The sequence below is a fragment of the Papilio machaon genome, chromosome 11 (assembly GCF_912999745.1).
Source record: "Papilio machaon chromosome 11, ilPapMach1.1, whole genome shotgun sequence".
In the NCBI taxonomy this organism is placed as follows: Eukaryota; Metazoa; Arthropoda; class Insecta; order Lepidoptera; family Papilionidae; genus Papilio; species Papilio machaon.
In genome coordinates, this window is record NC_059996.1 from 8,677,070 (window position 1) to 8,697,156 (window position 20,087).

The following is a 20,087-nucleotide window of genomic DNA, read 5'->3' on the forward strand; positions in this document are numbered from 1 at the left end:
AGAATATTTTTAGCCAACTTCAAAAAGAAGGAGGTTATCAATTCGACTGTTTTTTTTTATGTGTGTTACCGCGAAACTTCGCCCCTGATGGTCCGATTTTGATAAAAAATATTTTAATCGAAAGGAAGTGCGATCGCGTAATTTTATTCTTACGATATCTCCTAAACTATTAGACAGAATGATATAGTTTCAATTGCAAATATAATCTACATTAAATTCTCTTGATAATGAACATGTTTATTTACATAAGGGTTAATACTGAACTCGAATAATAGCGTCGGAAATAGGGCATGAATTTAATTGATGTTTCTGAAGAAAAAAATGGTTATTGTGAGAAAACTATAAAAGATAGATATATGCTATCGCGGACTTTTATTTAGGATATTTAAAGAGCTACAATCACAGGTGGGCACAGTTAATCGAAAAGTTAACTTCGTTAATCGTTAATTCGTTAATTAAAAAATTAACTTCGTTAATCGTTAAAGCGTTAAATTCTCGAAAATTTAACGCAAGTTAAAGTTAATCGTTAACAGTTAACCATACCAAAATTATACATACTACTTTCACACTTATTGTGGCGACACTTGTTTAAAATAGTAATTTGACTATACATTCTATAACAAATTAGTATTGGAGAAAAGTATGAATTTATTATAGTATATTTCATTACGAGTGCGGAAAGCCTGTCATTGCAGAGTTCCGACAAATGTCTACCCGAGCCGAGGCGCAGCCGAAGGTGAGGGTTGACAGTTGGAACAAGTTGTAATGACAGTTCCGCACGTGTACTAAACAACTATTTTAATACAGTTGCGAAAAACTAAAGCAATTTATTAGAATAATAAAAACACAAAAAACTCGACTAACTAAAATGTTTAAAAATGGCGCCAACTGTAAAAGAATACAAACAGATTTTTTTGTTTTCTTCACCCATTCTGGGTAGACAAAGGGAACTATGCCCAAACGGCCAAGTCTTCAGTAGATTATTTTTATTGATATGAAATGAAAATTAAATTTAATGAGATGAAATAAAATGAAAAATAACCTAATTCATTGAATCAAACCATTAAATCTGATATTGTAACAAATTAGGAACTTCTTTTTAGAAATATTTGCATGAATCATAAAAACTTCAATGATTTTTTTTTTGTAAAAATTCGTGGTTGGTTTTTTTCTTTTTAATAGACATTATTTTGACAGTTGGAAAAGAGAACGCACGAGTTTGGAAAAGCTAAAGAAAAAGCACGAGTAAAAAATTGTTTTAATACAGTTACTCAAAAAAGAGATTGAAGGATATTGCAGGGACGAAGAGCGTTCGGAATGTGGGCTATTACATACTCTTGTTTTATATACTCGTAATGAAATATACTATTTCGAACCTTCTTTTGATTTTGTCCTGTTGGTCACGTCTTTCCCGGACGCTCTGATGCATCACACTTGCACGCGAACTTCACATATACCAATTATCAAATCGTTCGTTCACCATTCGAGTCGCTGACAGTCGCCCAACATAGTTGAACTTACGAGCGTGGCGTGGCACGTAATTTAAACAAAATGACAGCACGTCTCCAAGTTTCTAATTTAACGATTAACGGACTTTTTTTAACGGAAGTTAACAAAAGCGTTAACACTTTTTGAAGTTAACTTAAAAGTTAATCCGTTAAGCAAAATGTTAACTTCGTTAATTAACGATTAACGGATTAACGAGTTAACGCCCAGCTCTGGCTACCATTCGTCCATACATCATTTTTTTGTAGGTTGTCCCTATTTTTATTTATTTTCCCTATTGTCCCTAATTTTCGCAACAAATTTTGAAGCTAAATTCAAAATCTACTAGTCTTCTAGTTATTTAAAAAAAAATGGGACCCATCTGCAAGCACTTCCTTTCGATTAAAATATTTTTTATCAAAATCGGACCACCAGGGGCGGAGTTTCGCGGTAACACACATAAAAAAAACAGTCGAATTGATAACCTTCTTTTTGAAGTCGGCTAAAACGAAATACTAAAGAATGTTGTTTTTAATGTTAATTAAATCCACCACCAGAGCTGGGCGTTAACTCGTTAATCCGTTAATCGTTAATTAACGAAGTTAACATTTTGCTTAACGGATTAACTTTTAAGTTAACTTCAAAAAGTGTTAACGCTTTTGTTAACTTCCGTTAATAAAAGTCCGTTAATCGTTAAATTAGAAACTTGGAGACGTTCTATCATTTTGTTTAAATTACGTGCCACGCTACGCTCGTAAGTTCTGCTATGTTGGGCGACTGTCGGCGAATCGAATGATGAACGAAAGAGTTGATAATTGATTTATGTGAAGTTCGCGTGCAAGTATGATGCATCAGAGCGTCCGGGAAAGACGTGAACAACAGGACAAAATCAAAAGAATGTTCGAAATAGTATATTTCATTACGAGTATATAAAAGCACGAGTATGTAATAGCCCACATTCCGAACGCTCTTCGTCCCTGCAATACGCCCCTTTTTGAGCAACTGTATTAAAACACTTTTTTACTCGTGCTTTTTATTTAGCTTTTCCAAACTCGTGCGTTCTCTTTCCCAATTGTCAAAATAATGTCTTTTAAAAAGAAAAACCAACCACGAAGTTTTTACAAAAAAAAATCATTGATGTTTTTATGATTCATGCAAACATGTCTAAAAAGAAGCTCCTATTTTGTTACAATATCAGATTTAATGATTTGATTCAATGAATTAGGTTAGTTTTCATTTTATTTCGTTCATTAAATTTCATTTTCATTTCATATCAATAAAATTAATCTACTGAAGACTTGGTTGTTTGAGCATAGTTCCCTTTGCCTACCCAGAGTGGGTGAAGAAAATAAAAAAAAATCTCTGTTTGTATTCTTTTACGGTTGGCGCCATTTTCCAAACATTTTATTTAGTTGGTTTATTGTGTTTTTATTATTCTCTTAAATTAATTCAAAAATAGTTGTTTAGTATCGTTAACAGTTTGGTATGGTTAACTGTTAACGATTAACTTTAACTTGCGTTAAATTTTCGAGAATTTAACGCTTTAACGATTAACGAAGTTAATTTTTTAATTAACGAATTAACGAAGTTAACTTTTCGATTAACTGTGCCCACCTGTGTCCACCACAAATAGACCTACGAAAGTATAATAAAAGTAATGATCTGTGAAGGACGGCAATATCTTAAATCATTTTAATTTCGAAGTGCCAAAAATTTCGAAAATTAAATGCTTTTAAATAAATTGTCATATGTAAATCTAATATATAAAATTCTCGTGTCACAGTTTTCGTCACCGTACTCCTCCGAAACGGCTTGACCGATTACATAAAAAAGTATAAGTGGCCCATGCATGTATATATACAAATACATATATAAGACGATTTCGTATTCCTTAGTGTTAGGATAAAATAAAACGAAACTGAGTTTCTTTTGATTGTAAAAAAAGAAACGATATTTATTGTTAGTATTTTAAATCCTTATCCTACCACATTTAATTAACATGGAAAAAATATCATATAATTATTTCAAACAATGATTTTATACTTTGGCATTAACATTGACAGTTCTTCCTAATAATTCTACAGACTAAATACTGATGTTAGAATGGCTACGATCCCACACATCAAATCTTCTTATCTATATCTATATATATAAAAGAAAGTCGTGTTGTTACACTTTTTATAACTCAAGAACGGCTGAATCGATTTGACTGAAAATTGGTGGGCAGGTAGCTTAGAACCAGGAAACGGACATAGGATAATTTTTACCCCGTTTTCTATTTTTTATTCCGCGCGGACGGAGTCGCGGGTAAAAGCTAGTTAACAATTAAAATTAAGTAAATTAAATTTTAAATAAAATTAAATTTTTCTTTATACATATAATATTAGTATATGGGGTTTATCGACAGATGACGTTAGTTCTTTTAGGGTGACAGAAAAATCGTTGAGAGGGCTCTCTTTTTTCTGTATATATATTATTGTACTCTTTGATCTAACCTAATATACGATTTTATTTATTCAATAACTAAAAATCTACGAGTTTCTGCAACTTTTAACTTTGGCTAGTAAGTCCTCAGATATAACTCTGTTCGCCATTAAAGTTGCAGCCGCCGACTTGCTTGTACGTAATCTAAAGTTTACCAGCTGACCAAAAATTAAGTGAAAAAAAGTTTGTTTGCCACTTGACGGTCTCGCTTATCATCCATAACTCGCCCACATCAAATTCTGCACTTGCTTCGACAACAGTTTTACAACTGTATAAGTTAAACTTGCCTGCAGACAGCGGTTACTTAACATCAGGTCACCAGTATTAGGAATATTTGCGTGACAGTTGCGAGAAAGTATTCGTAACTTCATCGACAAAATTTGTATAAGATGTGTTTGTGTACTTTTCCTCTGGTGCACAAATCTCATACAAAATTTGTCGATGACTTTACAGATACGCTTGCGTAATTGTCATGCAAATATTCGTTATAGACACTGTGCTCACTCGTTTGTTGCATTACGTACATAAAAAAAAGAAACTAGGAAAAATAAACATAAGTCTTTATTTTTTTTTAATTCCATTTCAATATGATAGCCATACATGACGACATTGAAAACGACGACATATTCAGAGGCGGAGGATTAGACCGGCCCTCACACCAGCACCGGCTTATCGTGTAGCCTAGCACTCCCCCTTTATTTGTAATTTGTAACATAAGCGAAAAATGATAAACTGTGGTCCATCCGCGACTATGATTATCACCCTCATTAACATGCGATTTGGATCCAAACTAAGGACATAATTTTTATTTTATTATAAATGCTAAGAGAGGAACAGGTAAGTATTGCAAATTGCGACAGATTTGATGGAAGTTTTATAATCGGTTGTAGCCAGTTGTAGCACAATGTAGCCACGTATTATGCCTGGTTAACATTAGACCAGCTCAGTAAGCCAGTAGCCAGTAATGTCTTGCTCTATTTTAAACACTAACACAAAAAACTGCAGCAGCTTCTGTCGGCCGCGGTCTCGCCGCGGTCAGTCCGCGGTCTCGCCGCGGTCAGGCCGCGTGCTGTCCGCGGCACATACGCCAGTAGCGCCCCTGCAGACTCAGCAGCTGCGCGTGCGTACCGCGCTCTACTATTTTACCTACGGAGTTTATAAAATTTATATGAGTTTTGACTTTGGACTGAAGTTCGTTATTCGCAATTAGCTCTGGCCACCTCGTCGAAATCTAACATAGGTATAAAAATAAGAGACCGAATGTCGGTTCGCTCACGACTAGTTCATAGAGTTTACAAAAGACAATTTAATACCCGAATCTTAAACTTTAGATTGACTTAAGATCGATTTTAAAACGTAAGGAGAATTGCAACATTAACCTTTGTCCAAGACGCAGATGAGGTCGGCGTCCTTGATGGTGGAGAGGCGATGTGCGACTGTGACACAAGTGCGGCCCTCAGCCGCGCGCTCCAGCGCTCGCGTCACTGCCTGCCGACACCACACAATAGCTACTTGTTGCCAACAACTGATCTCTGATCTCTGATCTCTCTCGATGCCCGGAGATTTTCCCCGTTTCAAGCATGTCTTTTTTCTTTCATCATCATGTTACCTTTCACGCATTCTATTCATCTCTTTTTTCTTACGCTCTCCTGCCGCACTCCACTTTCATATAATGAAATATTTAATAAATAAGATGAGAAATTGAAAGAGGTCACTAAAAGCGATTTTGTTTTATAAGATTTGTAGATAATTATCTATATAAATATATTAGAATTAAGATTGCTAGGCTAAGTTCACATAACCACAACGTATGTGCAATTCATCATCAGCACACTATTCCCCACTGACGGGCTCGGAGCCTATCCTAAGTTAGGGATGTCTAGGCCATAGTCAGCCACGCTGGCCAAGTGGGGGTTGGTTGACTTCGCAAATACATATCCTTGAATTTCTTCTCAGATATGTGCAGGTCGCATCTCGATGTTTTCCTTCATCGTAAGAACGTCGGATAAATGTAAATGATTCATAACCAGGACCTACAGATTACAAGTCAAGTACTCGTACTTAACCCCTGAGCCACCGATGCCCTCCGTATGTACAAGATCAATAATAATCGCTCTAGCTTGTACTCGTGCCTTGAGGTGGAAATAGTCATGAGAAGTAATCAGTCAACGAGACAACGTTATGGTCATGCGAACGCGCCCAGCAATCGGTAATCTAAAGTCGTGGTGTCATCTCGCCGTCGCGCCGCGTTTGGGGCGGAGGCTGCGGGACGGAGGTCGGGGGCGGAGGCTGGAGGTCGGAGGTCAGAGGAGCACACACCTTCTCGCTGTTGGCGTCCAGCGCGGAGGTGGCCTCGTCGAGCAGCAGCAGGCGCGGCCGACGCAGCAGAGCTCGCGCGATGCACACGCGCTGCTTCTGTCCGCCCGACAGCTGCGCGCCGCTCGCGCCCAGGTTCGTCTCGTAGCCCTGCAGCCGACGAGTGCAGTGGTAGAGGTCGTCACACAAATACCTTCCGACCGACGGCCCGAGGACCGACTTCATTTTTTATAGGATAAGGGACGAACGACCAGCGGATCGTCTAACATTAATCAATCCGACGCCCGGGAACCTCCGCAATACCAGAGGTACCGCGGATGCGTTACCGACCTCGTGAAGGAACGTTTCGCACTTCAATCGACGACAAATGCTCTATCGATTTGGATGTTATTTCGACTATTTTTGATGTAATTTTAAAGCCGTTCCTATATAAGTTAGTGATACTGTCTCACGAAAGTTTGAATAAGTTAATTATTTTAAATGTAGTGAGCTCAATTTTTGTTTCATATCAATCGGTACATAAATAAAAGTATTGCATCATCCGAAAACTGTAAATTCAACGAAGCGTCGGGCGAAAATAGAGATACATAAAGCGACGTCTACCTGCGGCAGAGTGAGAATGAAGTTGTGTATGTCGGCGGCCTTCGCGCAGTCGATGATCTCGTTCATGGGCACTTCTCGCGCCGTGTCGCCGTACGCTATGTTCTCTGCCAGCGAGCGGTTGAAGAGCACGGGCTCCTGCTGCACCACTCCCAGCTGCCGCCGCAACCGCACCAGCGACAGCGTCGCGCGCACCTCGCGTCCGTCCAGCTCCTGCACAAGTCACGGTAAGTGTCACTTGTGCGACCTGCTCCTGCGACTGCAGCATATGTTGCAATGCTCCTTGTGTAGTATTGAGACGCAAAGTGAACGACGCAAGTCGGTGTTAGATTTCTCGCTTACGATGGTGCCGGAGTCGGGGTCGTAGTAGCGCTGCAGCAGCTGCAGGATGGTGGACTTGCCGCAGCCGGAGGAGCCGACCAGCGCCACGGTCTGGCCGGCCTTCACCTCCAGATTGACTCCCTTCAATATTCGCTGATGCGGCCGCGTGGGGTAGCTGAACTCCACGTTCTTGATGCTAAAGCTGCCGGTGGCCGCCTGTCAAAGATGATTGCACTCATTTGTACGACACGGAATACAGACCTTTCCTCTTTTTTGTTTTACCGTAACATATTATACTATACGATTTCTGTAATCGAGTTGTTCCGCAATCAACCCTTTAGTTATACGGATTTGCTCGATCTTTCGTTCCTAATTTCAACCACTTTGCGTTTTTTAGAATAGAAAATTCACACCCCGTATAAACGCACTCACTAAACTCCCACCGGGATCGCTCGAGCCCTTTGCAGCCCGCGTCCACTGCTAAGTTGTGGTCATTACCCAATTTTCACTATCTTTCACGCCTTCTTCGGTCTTGACTTTCGGCTCCCTGTGGACGACGGCCAGTATCCGGGCGCTGCACATCCTGGCGGCGTCGAAGCCGGGCGCCATCACCAGCGCCTGGCCCAGCATATAGGCGCCGTACATCAACGCGCCGTTTACCCTGCGCCAATCACATTACTCACACCGCGTTTACACATTTATATATATATATATTGTGCTATTTAAAAGTATTGTAAATGAAAAAACACGGACAACATAACATTGTTGTAGGCGAAGCCTTCGCGCGCGACGAGAATCGCGCCGTAGACCAAGACGCTGCAAAAGATCATGAAGGGGACGTAGAGGTCGAGGCCGAGCACGAGGCCGCGCCACCACCCGCCCGGCGCCACCGCCGCGTGCGCGCGCGCCAGCGCCTCCTCGAACCTGCGCAGGAAGACCCGCTCCACGCCTGCAACGGATACCACCATATGACGACCGTTGGGGAGGGAGAATACAACCGGCGAGAAGGTCACAAGAAGACCTAGGCTCTGCACGGTGCGGATGCTGACGATGGCCTCGGTGGCGACGGTGGTGGCGTCCTCCATGGCGGCGCGCTCCCGCCGCTGCGCGCTCTGCGACACCAGCCGCTCCAGGAAGATGCTCCCGAACATCTACAACGAGCCACCGCTACACTCCTGCACTACTCTACGTTTCGAGTGCGTTTAAAGCGGAGCGCACTCACGAGCGGCAGGATGGCGAGACCGACGAGCGTCAACTTCCAGCCGTAGCAGAAGGCCATCACGACGCCGATGAGCATGGAGCTGAAGCCTTGCAGCATCAGCCCCAGGCGGAGACCGGTCGCCGCCTGCACCTCGGCTGCGTCGCCGCTCAGCCGCGCGCAAATCGCGCCCACGCGGTTGCTCGCCTTGTCGAAGAATCCCACCTCCTTTAACAATTGCTTTTATAAATTTATGTGCATATAGAACAAATCTGCATCTGTGAATTTGCTTATGTTAGGTGTGGTGTAGCGGTGAATGTAGCGATGTGGCGATGTTGTGATGTTGCTATGTGGCGATGAGGCGATGTGGCGAATGACCTGTCGCAGTATCGCCGAGAAGTACTGGTGTCGCAGCCTGTTAGTGAGGCGCAGGCCGGAGTGCGTGAAGGTGGCGTTCTGCAGGAACATGGCGAGCGCCGCCACCGCGCCCACCAACACGCACATGCCTGCGAACAGGTCCGCCTGCCGCAGCACCTCCCCGCGCTCCGTCAACACGAATATCTGATAACCGACAAAATATGAGTAGTCTACGGTGCGACTAATTGCAAAATTTTATTTTTTGTGAAAAGAAGGGTTATCGCGAAGGAACTATATGTCTGTAATGGCACTGACCCCGGCGGCCTGGCCCACCAGCCACGCCATGACGGGGAAGCAGGCGCCCTGCACGATGGCCGCCACCGCGCCCACCAGCAGCGACACCCACTCCGGCGCGTTCAGTCGCAGCAGCTGCCAGTCGGTGAGCGGCCGCACCTCCTGCGCACACCGACACCACCTCGCCATCTCACCATCTCACCATCTCACAACCTCACAACCTCACTGTCACAACATCTCGCCAAACCGCCAGACATGACATGACATTTATTGAGAAGTTTTCGTGATGTAACAAAAACAAGCGGTAAACGTGCGGCCTCGCAAGAGACAGCCGGGACATAGCGCTTCATTTACCACGAATAATTTCGAAGAATTACATTTTTCAACTGTAACATAAGTGTTTAAAGCGTTAAATAATATAAACATGTGCCACTAACTTCGTCATCGTCGCAGGTGTCAGCGAGCGCGGCGAGCGGCGCGGCGAGCGGCGCGGCGAGCGCGGCCGAGGTGGCGGAGCCGGCGGAGCTGCGCGCGCTCATACGTTCCTCCAGTTCCCCTGAACAAGAACTTAGTCCGTATCACAGAATTCTTACCATCTATATTAATACATACATACACCCGGCTGATTTACTAATTCGTACTAAATCTAAATATGAATAGTTTAGATGTACTTTAGGTTGACATTATTCATGAAATACTTTATGACACGCAGATTGACGTACCTCTGGCGGAGAGGTGACCGTGCGGCGGTCTGAGGGGGCGCGGGGGCGAGGAGGGGGACGAGGAGGGGGGCGCGTCCTCTTCCGGCACTGACTCTATGACGTCCGGCTCCCTGTTGTCGCTGCTCGTCGTCACCAGTTTGTAGTAGAAACCTGGGCATATTGAATGTTGTTACACGTTGGATGTCTCTCATGTATGTATGTATTAGTGAGCAGGTGCCGTTATCATATCGTCGAGACGAGGCGAACGTTTCTAATGAGAAACGAGGTAAGAAAACACATGAAGGACCGGACGGCTCCATGATACTCGGCCGATATGCACAAACATGAAAATGTTTGTATCTGTGTGTGCGACAGAGCAATGAGCGAAGGCGGAGCGCCCGAGATGAGTCGGCGCGAGGAGACTCAAGCGGGCGAGCGAGCAGTCACCTTTGGCTTCCAGAAGCTCCTTGTGCGTTCCCTGCTCCACGATGGCGCCGCGGTCCATGCAGATGATGCGGTCGGCGTTCACGATCGTGGACAGCCTGCATCGAGCATAAATAGTTTTTCACATTTGCTTTGATAAAACAGTCATAGAATAAAGGTTAGATCTCGGGGCAGGACAGGGGAGGACAGGGGAGGACAGGGGAGGACAGGGGAGGACAGGGGAGGACAGGGGAGGACCTGTGCGAGACGACGAGCGTGGTGCGGCCGGCGCTGGCGCGGTCGAGAGCGGCCTGCACGGCGCGCTCGGAGCGAGGGTCCAGCGCAGACGTGGCCTCGTCGAGCAGCAGCACGGTGGGCTGGCGCAGCAGCGCGCGTGCGATGGCGATGCGCTGCTTCTGCCCGCCCGACAGCGACGCGCCGCGCTCGCCTATCACCGTGTCGTAGCCCTGCAAGCCGTGTGCAAGCCGTGTGCAAGCCGTGTGCAAGCCGTGTGCAAGCCGTGTGCGCCATACACGCGACTCATTCGCGCCACTATCTTTTCGGTGCGGGCGTCTGACTCACGTTGGGAAGGCGGGAGATAAAGTCGTGGGCGAAGGCGAGTTCGGCGACGCGGCGCACGTCGGCGGAGCTGGCGCCGGACACGCCTATTGTGATGTTTTCTGTGATGGTGCCGCGGAACAGCACCGGCTCCTGTCCCACTACGCCTGCGCACACAAATATACTCGTACTTTATTTGACATTTATTAAAAGTGCAACTTGGTCTGATGTGTATTTTATTTAGTTACGTAAGTGCACAAAAATGAAACTATAACTATAAATATATCGCATTCTCTTTTTCTCAAACGTATTGAACGAACGTTGCCTTTGATGAGTTAGGGTGTGTGTGGGACGTACCGAGGCGCGTGCGCAGCCAGGGCAGGCTGAGCGCGGCGACGTCGCGGCCGTCCAGCTGCACGGTGCCGCGCTGAGGGTCGTACAGGCGCTGCACCAGCTGCAGCACCGTGCTCTTGCCGCACCCCGAGGACCCCACCAGCGCCACGCACTCGCCCGTCTTCACGTGCAGCGAGAATCCTTGCAGAATCTAAACGATCGATTGAAATTCCTTCGTCAAAGTTAAAACCTGTGGATTGTGGCGATCAATAAAAGCGATAAACGGACCGAGGCGCCAACTCGAATTTTGAACTGAACCGAATGAACATGGCCTTAGCATTAGACATCGCTTAGTATGATATTAAAAAATGACACCAGCGATTCGACGCTCTTTGAAAAATAATTTCAAATTTTTTCATTGCACATTAACACGGACCGTTTTTAAAATCGACATATGTATACGACTTGCAAAAACTCAACTTGAATGTAAGTTTAACTTGTGATTGTAACCACATTGCACCAACAAGCGCACGAGCTACTGCTCAATTCTGAAGGCATGTATATTCCCGCCGTAAAGCAATAATTTGAAGGCCGAGCAGCCAGGCCGAGATGTCGGCCGAAGAGGTTCACCTTGACGTCAGGTCGCGAGGGGTAGCAGAAGTGCACGCCCTCGAGGCGGATGTCGCCGGCGAGGCGGTCGGGCTGCGCCCCGCCGAGGGACAGACAGTCTATGGCCGGCCGCCGCTCCAGCAGCGGGAACACTGTGGCCGCCGCGCCGCGCGCCGCCGCGAACACTTCCGCCAGCGGCGCGCAGAACGTCACAGACTGCGTCGCCATGTACACGTTGAACAGAATCTGCGCAATGCGTGCATTCTTTATACTCCACATCTATAAATCGCCATAATCATTTTATTTAAGTACAATTTTGCCCGCGATTTCAATAAACTCAGTGAATAACCGTAGAGGTCGGTAACATCCAGTTTGGAATTAAACAGTTGTGCGATCTCGGCCGCGATGAATCCGAGGAACCCGAAAATAAATAGATGTGACCGACGGCCACGCGGGAAACATCTTTACGAAGATACACGCATGGCTCTGCTTAGACTTGACGCCGAAACAAATGTAGAAGTAGACTCACACTGAACAAGACTCCGATGACGTACTTCCTGTGCTCGGTGGGGCGGTCGAAGTCGGCGAGCACGAGCCGCGTACCGTACGCCAGGCAGATGCCGTTCATGCCGTACGTGAGCAGCCAGTGCACGCCGGTACCCACACCCGTCAGCAGCCCGCGCCACCGCCCCGCGTTCTCCGCCGGCAGCAGCAGTGATAGGTAACTGACGATGGCACACAATTTACAATAATGCGCTCCACTTTTATTATTAAAACTAGCGATGCCTTAGGAGGGCTCGCGAAGCTTTCCGTTATAATTTGTAAAAGAAAAGCATTTATTTTATGCATGTATACAGATATTGTGGCTCACCTGTCGCTCTCGATGCGCTCGCCAGCGAAGGCGATGACGGTGCGTATCGACTTGAGCACCTCCTCGGCGTGCTTGCCCGCGCGGCTGTAGGAGGCCATCTCGCGCGCCATCGACCGCGTCTGGTACTGCAACCACACAACGCATATTCATCACCTGTCTCCAGCCTCCGAGCCGGAGTGTTGTGTATCCAATACATTGAAGCGCTGATCGATGCTTTTATACTATCAATTTTTCAGATTAAAAAAATACATTGCAACCGACTCACTGAAGGTGCCGTCGCGCCCTCTGTTGGGGGCATTTTGAAACCATGATATTTTTTTATTTAAACTACATTTAACGTTACATTAAACACTTTCCTATTTTGGTCTATTCAAAAAAATCGAAAAATTGTTATAGTAATGTAAAAACTTATGGCAAGGGAGATTAGAAGTCGTTTTACACTCACTTGAATTTAATTGCTCTCTATTAAGTATAATGTATTTTCTGGCAATGTAACACTGCCTATGACACTCCGGGAAAGAATACTAATCGAAAGGCATCTCACTCAAAATAGGTTCAGTCGTTTAAGCTCTTGGCCGTCACAAAGGCACCAACTGTATAAATTGAAAACACGAGCACGGCAGACAAAAATGCTTTTAATACGTTGTTAAAACATATATAATATAAAATTCGTATAGTATATATATATATATAACAACAATTCTAACAATTCCATCTAACTCTATTCACTCCTACATCTCATTGTTATCACAATAATATATAGCAGTAAAAATATAACTATAAACACGTATAGTAGTCTAATTTAATGTAATAATGTCTTGATACCACAGACAAATGACTGATGTTTTGTGAGACGAAACGATTATTATAAGATTTTTTTGTAATAAATAAATAAATAAATCTTAATCAAAATAATACTTCCCGCGCGATTCTCTTTTACTACTCTATAATTTTATCTTAACTAAAAAGGCAAAGGTCTTCATGGTCAGTATGCGACCTGTTTGGCAGAAAGGTTAATTCTACACTCAACACCTACATAAGAGACAAAAACATTACTCTTTTGTCAATGTTGAATAGGACAAGACAATGGGATAAATTTTAATAGTTAAAGGAATGGGTACAAATCGCGTGTAGCCTTCACCTCGTACTGGACTTCTGAACTGGCCCGCATTGGACTCGTGTCTTTGTGACTAATCAGTGTGAGTATTGGACATTGTGAATGTACTTGTAACTAGTCAGTCGCGGCGGTCAGTAGTGAGACCGCGCGATGACGGACACGCGATGGGGAGGGAGAGGCCACTGAGCGGAGACGGAAACGGGTACTCACGTTGGATAAGATGACGGAGGCGGCGACAGCGAAGGGGATGACGGTGATGCAGGCTAGCGTCAGCTCCCAGCCGAAGCTCAGGGACTGGCAGATACAGAGCACGCTGGTGCCCACCAGGTTGGCGATCACGCCCAGCTTCTCGCCCATTCCCTCCTTCAGCTTCATCAGGTTCCTCATCAAATAAACATCTTCTTAGAACAAAGTGTAAGACTCTAGGCGCTAATGTGAACATTTAGATAAATGAATATTATTATTCAAGAAAGTTTTAATTTTACGTCTTTACATTTTCCTTTACAAATTCACGTACTGGAATTAAATCTAAAAAAAAATGTAGCACATGTCTTTACAGTCCATTCGGATAATTTTTTTTTTTTTTATAAGAGAAGGGGGCAAACGAGCAGCGAGAACACCAATTTATTACAAGTTTGGGATGGGCAACTCACTCGGACATCTTGGAGGCCAGGTTAAAGTCGGTGTCGAGGTCAAACCACGTCATGTCCTGGCGCATCACCGCTTCCAGGAAGAGCATTCTTATTCTAATCATCTATAGCACAGAAGAGAAAAGAACGAACATTCTTCATTACTATCTTTAAATCTGAATTTTTCTTCAGTGTATCGAAGTTAATTCGGACGGCCACACAACATGTCACACTCTTGCATTTCATTTTACATCAACAAAGTCCTTTTTGATTTATCGAAAGCTTGTGGTTGTACAATGCGTTTGCACTGCTAAAACAGTCAATAAATGTATTTAACGGTTTCCGTCTTCATTGAATGAGTATTGGTGGAAATAGGAAGTGCGGGTCACCTGTCTTGCGGCGCTCCAGCCCAGCAGCGCGATGGAGCCGTTACACAGCACCAGGGAGATGATGATTGACACAAAACAGCCGATGCAGGTCGCGCGCGCGTCTTCCTCCAGCGCCGCCATGTTCTCCTCGTGGGACGCGTTCACCCTGCACAAGTACAATGAGCTCATGAAGTGCTCGCCTCCACAACTCTCATATCATCCTACGCCCCTCGTGATCTCTCACCGTTAGCTCGACGACCAAGACCGAGAGTAACTTTTTTTTGCGTTATTGTTGTCAGGATAATGCTTAACTAGTTGAAACTGACCGAACGATTCCGAATGAAGATAACGATGACGGAATAATATTAAAATAAATAAATAAATCAGAAATAAATGGAATTTTCGAAACTTTATCCTTCCAACATTTTAATCTTAATCCTAAGTAGGACGTAATACGTCGCTCAGTAATAACAAATGTCTCTTCACATGCGCTGAGTGATGACTAAATTTTGCGCAAAATCTGCTCGTACGATGAAATGTATCATATAAAAGTCATCACTGTGAAAACACACTTACAGTCTTCTCCCGCCACCAAATAAGGTGGTCAAAGGCAAGTAGGTGGAGAGCTGGTGCTGGTTGACGGTGCGGTCCACGAAGGCCGTGGTCAGCTCGCCGAACTGCGCCAGGTTGTAGCACAGGCCGCCGCCGCTCAGCAGGCCCATCAACAGGCCCACCGCGCTCGCCACCAGCTCGTACCATCGCCCGTACTTGTACTGCCGACGTCACAAGCGCACGTGTATTTCTTTGTATTGCCATATGTTTTTTTTTTAATAATTCTGCTAATGGCAAAACATATATTCATCATACACTTTAGACATACATTTGGAGAAGGTGTACGTTTTTTTTAAACCTCAAGATGTTTAAGTATGTTTTTATTTTTTATTATTTATAAACGATGACTGGGAAAGGTACGATTGAGTACCACTGATTTCCTTTGTCAAAAATGTGACTATTTAACCCAACTTACTTTTATACAAAACTGCGTAGTTTAAGCGCAAGAGCCTTTCAAAGTCTATAATTTATTTTAAATTTATGTAAATATATTACATATCTCGAAATAGTCTTAAATATTGAAAGTATAGTTTTTGTTGGCTGTACTACACCTTTTGTAAAAAAAAAAACTTTGTTATAAAGTGGAAGCCCCGTGCCCACGTGACATAAAAGTTTTTTCAAGGCCTCGTTATTTCCAAAGTGGAAAGTGAATTAAATTCTTTGACTGTACGTTGAATTATAATACAATATTTGTAGTCTACAACTTACAATTTCAAAATATGAGATGGTGTCTTCCGCCTGTCGCGCCCTGCAACAAAAGGTCTGTGTTATTGTGAAACTAACTAAAGGACGAGGTTTAGATTAGACCTACGTTTTTTATCACTACGAGTATTACCTATGTTATGTTTAATGGGAATACTCGTATGTATCGTGTGGTGATATTAATATTTATTTAGACATAAAAAAATAATTCTTTTTCGTAGTCGTTCATTTCACAATTCACTCAACTTCAATTCACTACTTAAAATGGTCATTCAGGTCACCCAGGGAGGATATATGTACGTGGTCCAACAAGTATTGAGTAGAGCGACGGGGAGCAGTGACCAGGGAGCGGGGAGCGGGGAGCGGGGAGGGAGGCTTCAGCTGATATGAGTACCTACATACCTCACGTCACATCACCTGCCTTACAACACATAAGTTAATTGTGCGCAGTAAAAAAGAACGAGCGGGGATTAGTGGCCGCAATAAAATTTGATCCATAATACCATGATAGTATTGAGTGATATTGTCCACAATTGTTCATAAAGGCCCATTTACACGTTGCATGTTTGTTATCTGTTGAACACAATTAAATTAAAACAATAAAAGTCTGTATGGTGTAAACAACACGTAACATTCTGTGATGTGTTGTACAAGTTTTAAATTTAAACTTTCCTTGATTTATCATCAAGCGCATGCATCATAGCGCATGCAATAATTTAGTAGTAACGCGAAAGTAATTCTGTCAATCTGTCTCGCTTTCGCGCCAAAACTATAGAACAGATTTTAATGAATTTTGGTACACTGATAGTCTATAGAAAGGATATAAGCTACTTTAATTTTTAAACGAAAAAAGGATTGTAGGGGGTAGAAAGTGGGGGGGGGGGTGGAAATTTGTATGGAAGTGTCGTTATTTTTACAATTAGAAGCTTGAAACTTATTTTTTCTTACAAAATCTTAAAATGTTATCTATTCACATTCAATTATGAATTGATTGATTGTCACGATTTCCTTACAGTATTTATTATTGTATATTTAAGATATATATATACACTAACTTTTACAAAACCACATGATAAAAAAGTTCCTATGTCCGTCTCCTAGTTCTAAGCTACCTCCCCATCAATTTTCAGCTAAATCAGTTCGACCGATCTTGAGTTATAAATAGTGTAACTAACACGACTTTCTTTTATATATATAGATATATATTAGGTCCTTACATATGAAATTGGCGTTTTTCGTACTGGCCACTTTAATCACGAATTTCTCCTCTTTGGTAAGGAATTCCAAATTCATATTTGTACAGCTATAGACTCATGTATTTGTGGTTCGATGACCGTCATTCATTTGTTTTTTTTCTTCTGTTTTTTTCTGTTTGCGTCACTCATTTTACAAAATGGAAAACTTAAAATATCGCATTATTTACGAGTACGAGTTCCGCCGTGGCACTAGTGCTGCGGAAACGACTCGAAGGGTGAATGATGTGTATGGCGGTCGTGTTGCAAAAGAAAACACAGTTCGTTTTTGGTTCCAACGTTTTCGTTCTGGAAATTTCGATCTGCAGAACAAGCCCCGTGGACGGCCTGAGACTCAAGTTGATAATGAAGAGTTGAATGCTATTGTGGAAGCGGATCCATCGCAAACCACGTCCGAGTTAGCTGCAGGCTGCGATGTTAGTGATAAAACTGTTTTAATTCACTTGAAGCAAATTGGGAAGATTAAAAAGCTTGAAAGGTGGGTACCTCACGAATTGACTGAAGCAAACCGGCAAACGCGCGTCGACTGTTGCGTTACATTACTAAACCGGCACAATAATGAAGTTATTTTAAACCGAATCATTACCTGTGATGAAAAATGGGTTCTTTACGATAATCGGAAGCGCTCAGCGCAATGGTTGGATCCTGGCCAGCCAGCCAAATCCTGTCCCAAGCGAAAATTAACCCCAAAAAAGTTACTTGTAAGCGTTTGGTGGACTAGTGCCGGTATTGTTCATTACAGTTTTCTCAAATCTGGCCAGACTATTACGGCTGATGTCTATTGTCAGCAATTGCAAACCATGATGGAAAAGCTAGCGGCTAAACAACCTAGGCTGGTCAATCGCTCCACGCCACTGCTGCTTCACGACAACGCTAGACCACACACTGCGCAACAGACGGCTACTAAATTAGAAGAGCTTCAATTGGAAAGTCTAAGACATCCTCCGTACTCCCCGGACCTTGCTCCAACAGATTACCATTTTTTTCGAAATTTGGATAACTTCTTGCAAGGGAAAAAATTCAACTCCGATGGGGCAGTCCAAATCGCCTTCAAAGATTTTATTGATTCCCGTCCGACTGGTTTTTTTAGTAAAGGGATCAATGAACTACCTATGAGATGGCAAAAGTGCATAGAAAATAATGGTTCATACTTTGATTAATTAAATATATTATATTAAAAAATATTCGACTTTTTGTTCCTCCCATACAAAACGCCAATTTCATATGTAAGGACCTAATAATAATAAATACTGTATCGCTCGCCGCGTCATTTCTACATCCTAACACGCCGATCATCATTAAAAAAAATATATTGCCTTCGTCTTTAAAAAGCACCTTTCCCCTCTGATTAATCCCCCAGTTCAAGTACTGACGGCAGAATCTTAAAAGGTTTGAACGTTGGATCCTGATCAGAAGAATTCGAACAAATCGTCGTCTTGACATTTGCTGGTCTTCGTGCAATCGATTACGTATAGTTTGATCACTGATACGGGTACCCGTTGTCAGCCGTAGGTGGTGTAACTTACAGGCCGTTACTGTACGATCATGACCAGCACTTAGATGGACGTACCGATCCTCGTGTACCGTTGTTACACGAACTCTACCTGAACCGGGTCTTCTGGTAACACTGCCGGTCTCTTGGAAGCGATTTCATACATTTTGGACAGCTCTTCGAGAAAAACTCAACTGCAAATTCACGTAACGCTGAGAACGTCCTTCTTGAATCATAGTTATGGCTCTAGTTATTGTAATTGTAGCCATGTGCCTTCATACTGGTGACATGATTAACGCGAGATGACCAATGAATCAATTAAAATTGAAAAAGTAAAACTTTTTTTCCTAAAATAACTGAAACAAGTTAAGAAGACTATCGAAGAAAAAAAGAATAACATCCAATTAATTTTTTTCTTAAAATGATGGTCAATACTTTTTAAATTAGGAACACGAACACCAGCATAAAAGAGATCAAACATCAAAGAGTTCGTAATATCAATATAATGCTACTAATTAGTTACTTTCAGTTTACTTAAGTACACTTAAATTTGAATAAACTAGTTATTTTGGTGTTAGCGGTTTATATTTATAACACCAATTATAATTGTATATATTATATATTTTATTTGTTTTTTTTCCGTGATCCCCTGACATGTGTGGGCCAGAGACTTTATTACATTACTATTTTTATCGGTTCGTTACAATTTTGTTTAAATAGTATTTATATTGATAATAAGATTATTTTCCTAGAGATGATGGCATAAAACAGTCCAGTCGGCTAACATAGTTTTGTTCCTGGATTAAGGATATTAGATATTAAAATAATTCTTCACTCAACATGTGACTACATAGTTACTGAACTTTTCAAAGATCATAGATTTTGATTACTTACTTTTTCTTAACTCCCATTTCCAAAGCGCTCTACGGGAGGTTCCGGCACGTGCTGCGTGGGAGCACGGGAGGGCGAGGACTGGTCACTGGAGGACGGCTCTGAGGGATTCCGTTCGCACCGGTTAACGGAGGCTCTGAGGGATGCCGTTGGCAAAGGTACTCGCGGGGTCTCGTAGGGTCTCGCGGGGTGTCGCGGGGTGTCGCGGGGTCTCGTGGGGTCTCGCGTGGGATCGCAGGGAGAGCTCCACGACACACAGAGCCGTGTCATTGCCGCACGCTCTTTTATACCGTCACAAACATAAAGACTCTATTTACGACTTTATTTGACTTTTGCAAAGTTAGTTGGGATTACTTCGACAAAACTGCCTTATCTCGCTAGATTTGTCTTTTACGACTTGAGCACCTTAGAAAGAAATATTTATTTCTAGCGCCCGGCCCGCTCTTTTTTTTTTTATAAATGAAGATGGCGAC

At 43.1% G+C, this 20,087-nt stretch overlaps 1 protein-coding gene across 1 annotated transcript; it reads right to left on the reverse strand.

Annotated features, from left to right (window-relative positions):
* Positions 1–4,534: 4,534 nt before the first annotated feature.
* LOC106709743 (multidrug resistance protein homolog 49) lies at positions 4,535–19,879 on the reverse strand. The gene is made up of 26 exons (XM_014501601.2): positions 19,618–19,879; positions 15,985–16,024; positions 15,241–15,437; positions 14,686–14,830; positions 14,321–14,421; positions 13,878–14,049; positions 12,551–12,675; positions 12,209–12,404; positions 11,701–11,925; positions 11,095–11,281; positions 10,762–10,904; positions 10,438–10,646; positions 10,204–10,298; positions 9,778–9,927; positions 9,493–9,611; positions 9,077–9,217; positions 8,783–8,965; positions 8,429–8,632; positions 8,228–8,357; positions 7,960–8,155; positions 7,705–7,867; positions 7,228–7,422; positions 6,889–7,098; positions 6,289–6,435; positions 5,349–5,457; positions 4,535–5,115 (listed from the first exon to the last, which is right to left on the reverse strand). The coding sequence occupies exons 1-26, from the start codon at positions 19,632–19,634 to the stop codon at positions 5,027–5,029; spliced, it is 3,888 nt and encodes a 1,295-aa protein (XP_014357087.2). The 5' UTR covers positions 19,635–19,879; the 3' UTR covers positions 4,535–5,026.
* Positions 19,880–20,087: the final 208 nt, after the last annotated feature.

Coding starts and splice junctions, on each gene's coding strand:
- LOC106709743 (XM_014501601.2), bottom strand. Junction 12,405..12,550: donor GAGCGCATCGAGAGCGACAG/GTGAGCCACAAT, acceptor TGCCATCGTCAG/TTACCTATCACTGCTGCTGC. Junction 11,282..11,700: donor CCTCGCGACCTGACGTCAAG/GTGAACCTCTTC, acceptor TCGATCGTTTAG/ATTCTGCAAGGATTCTCGCT.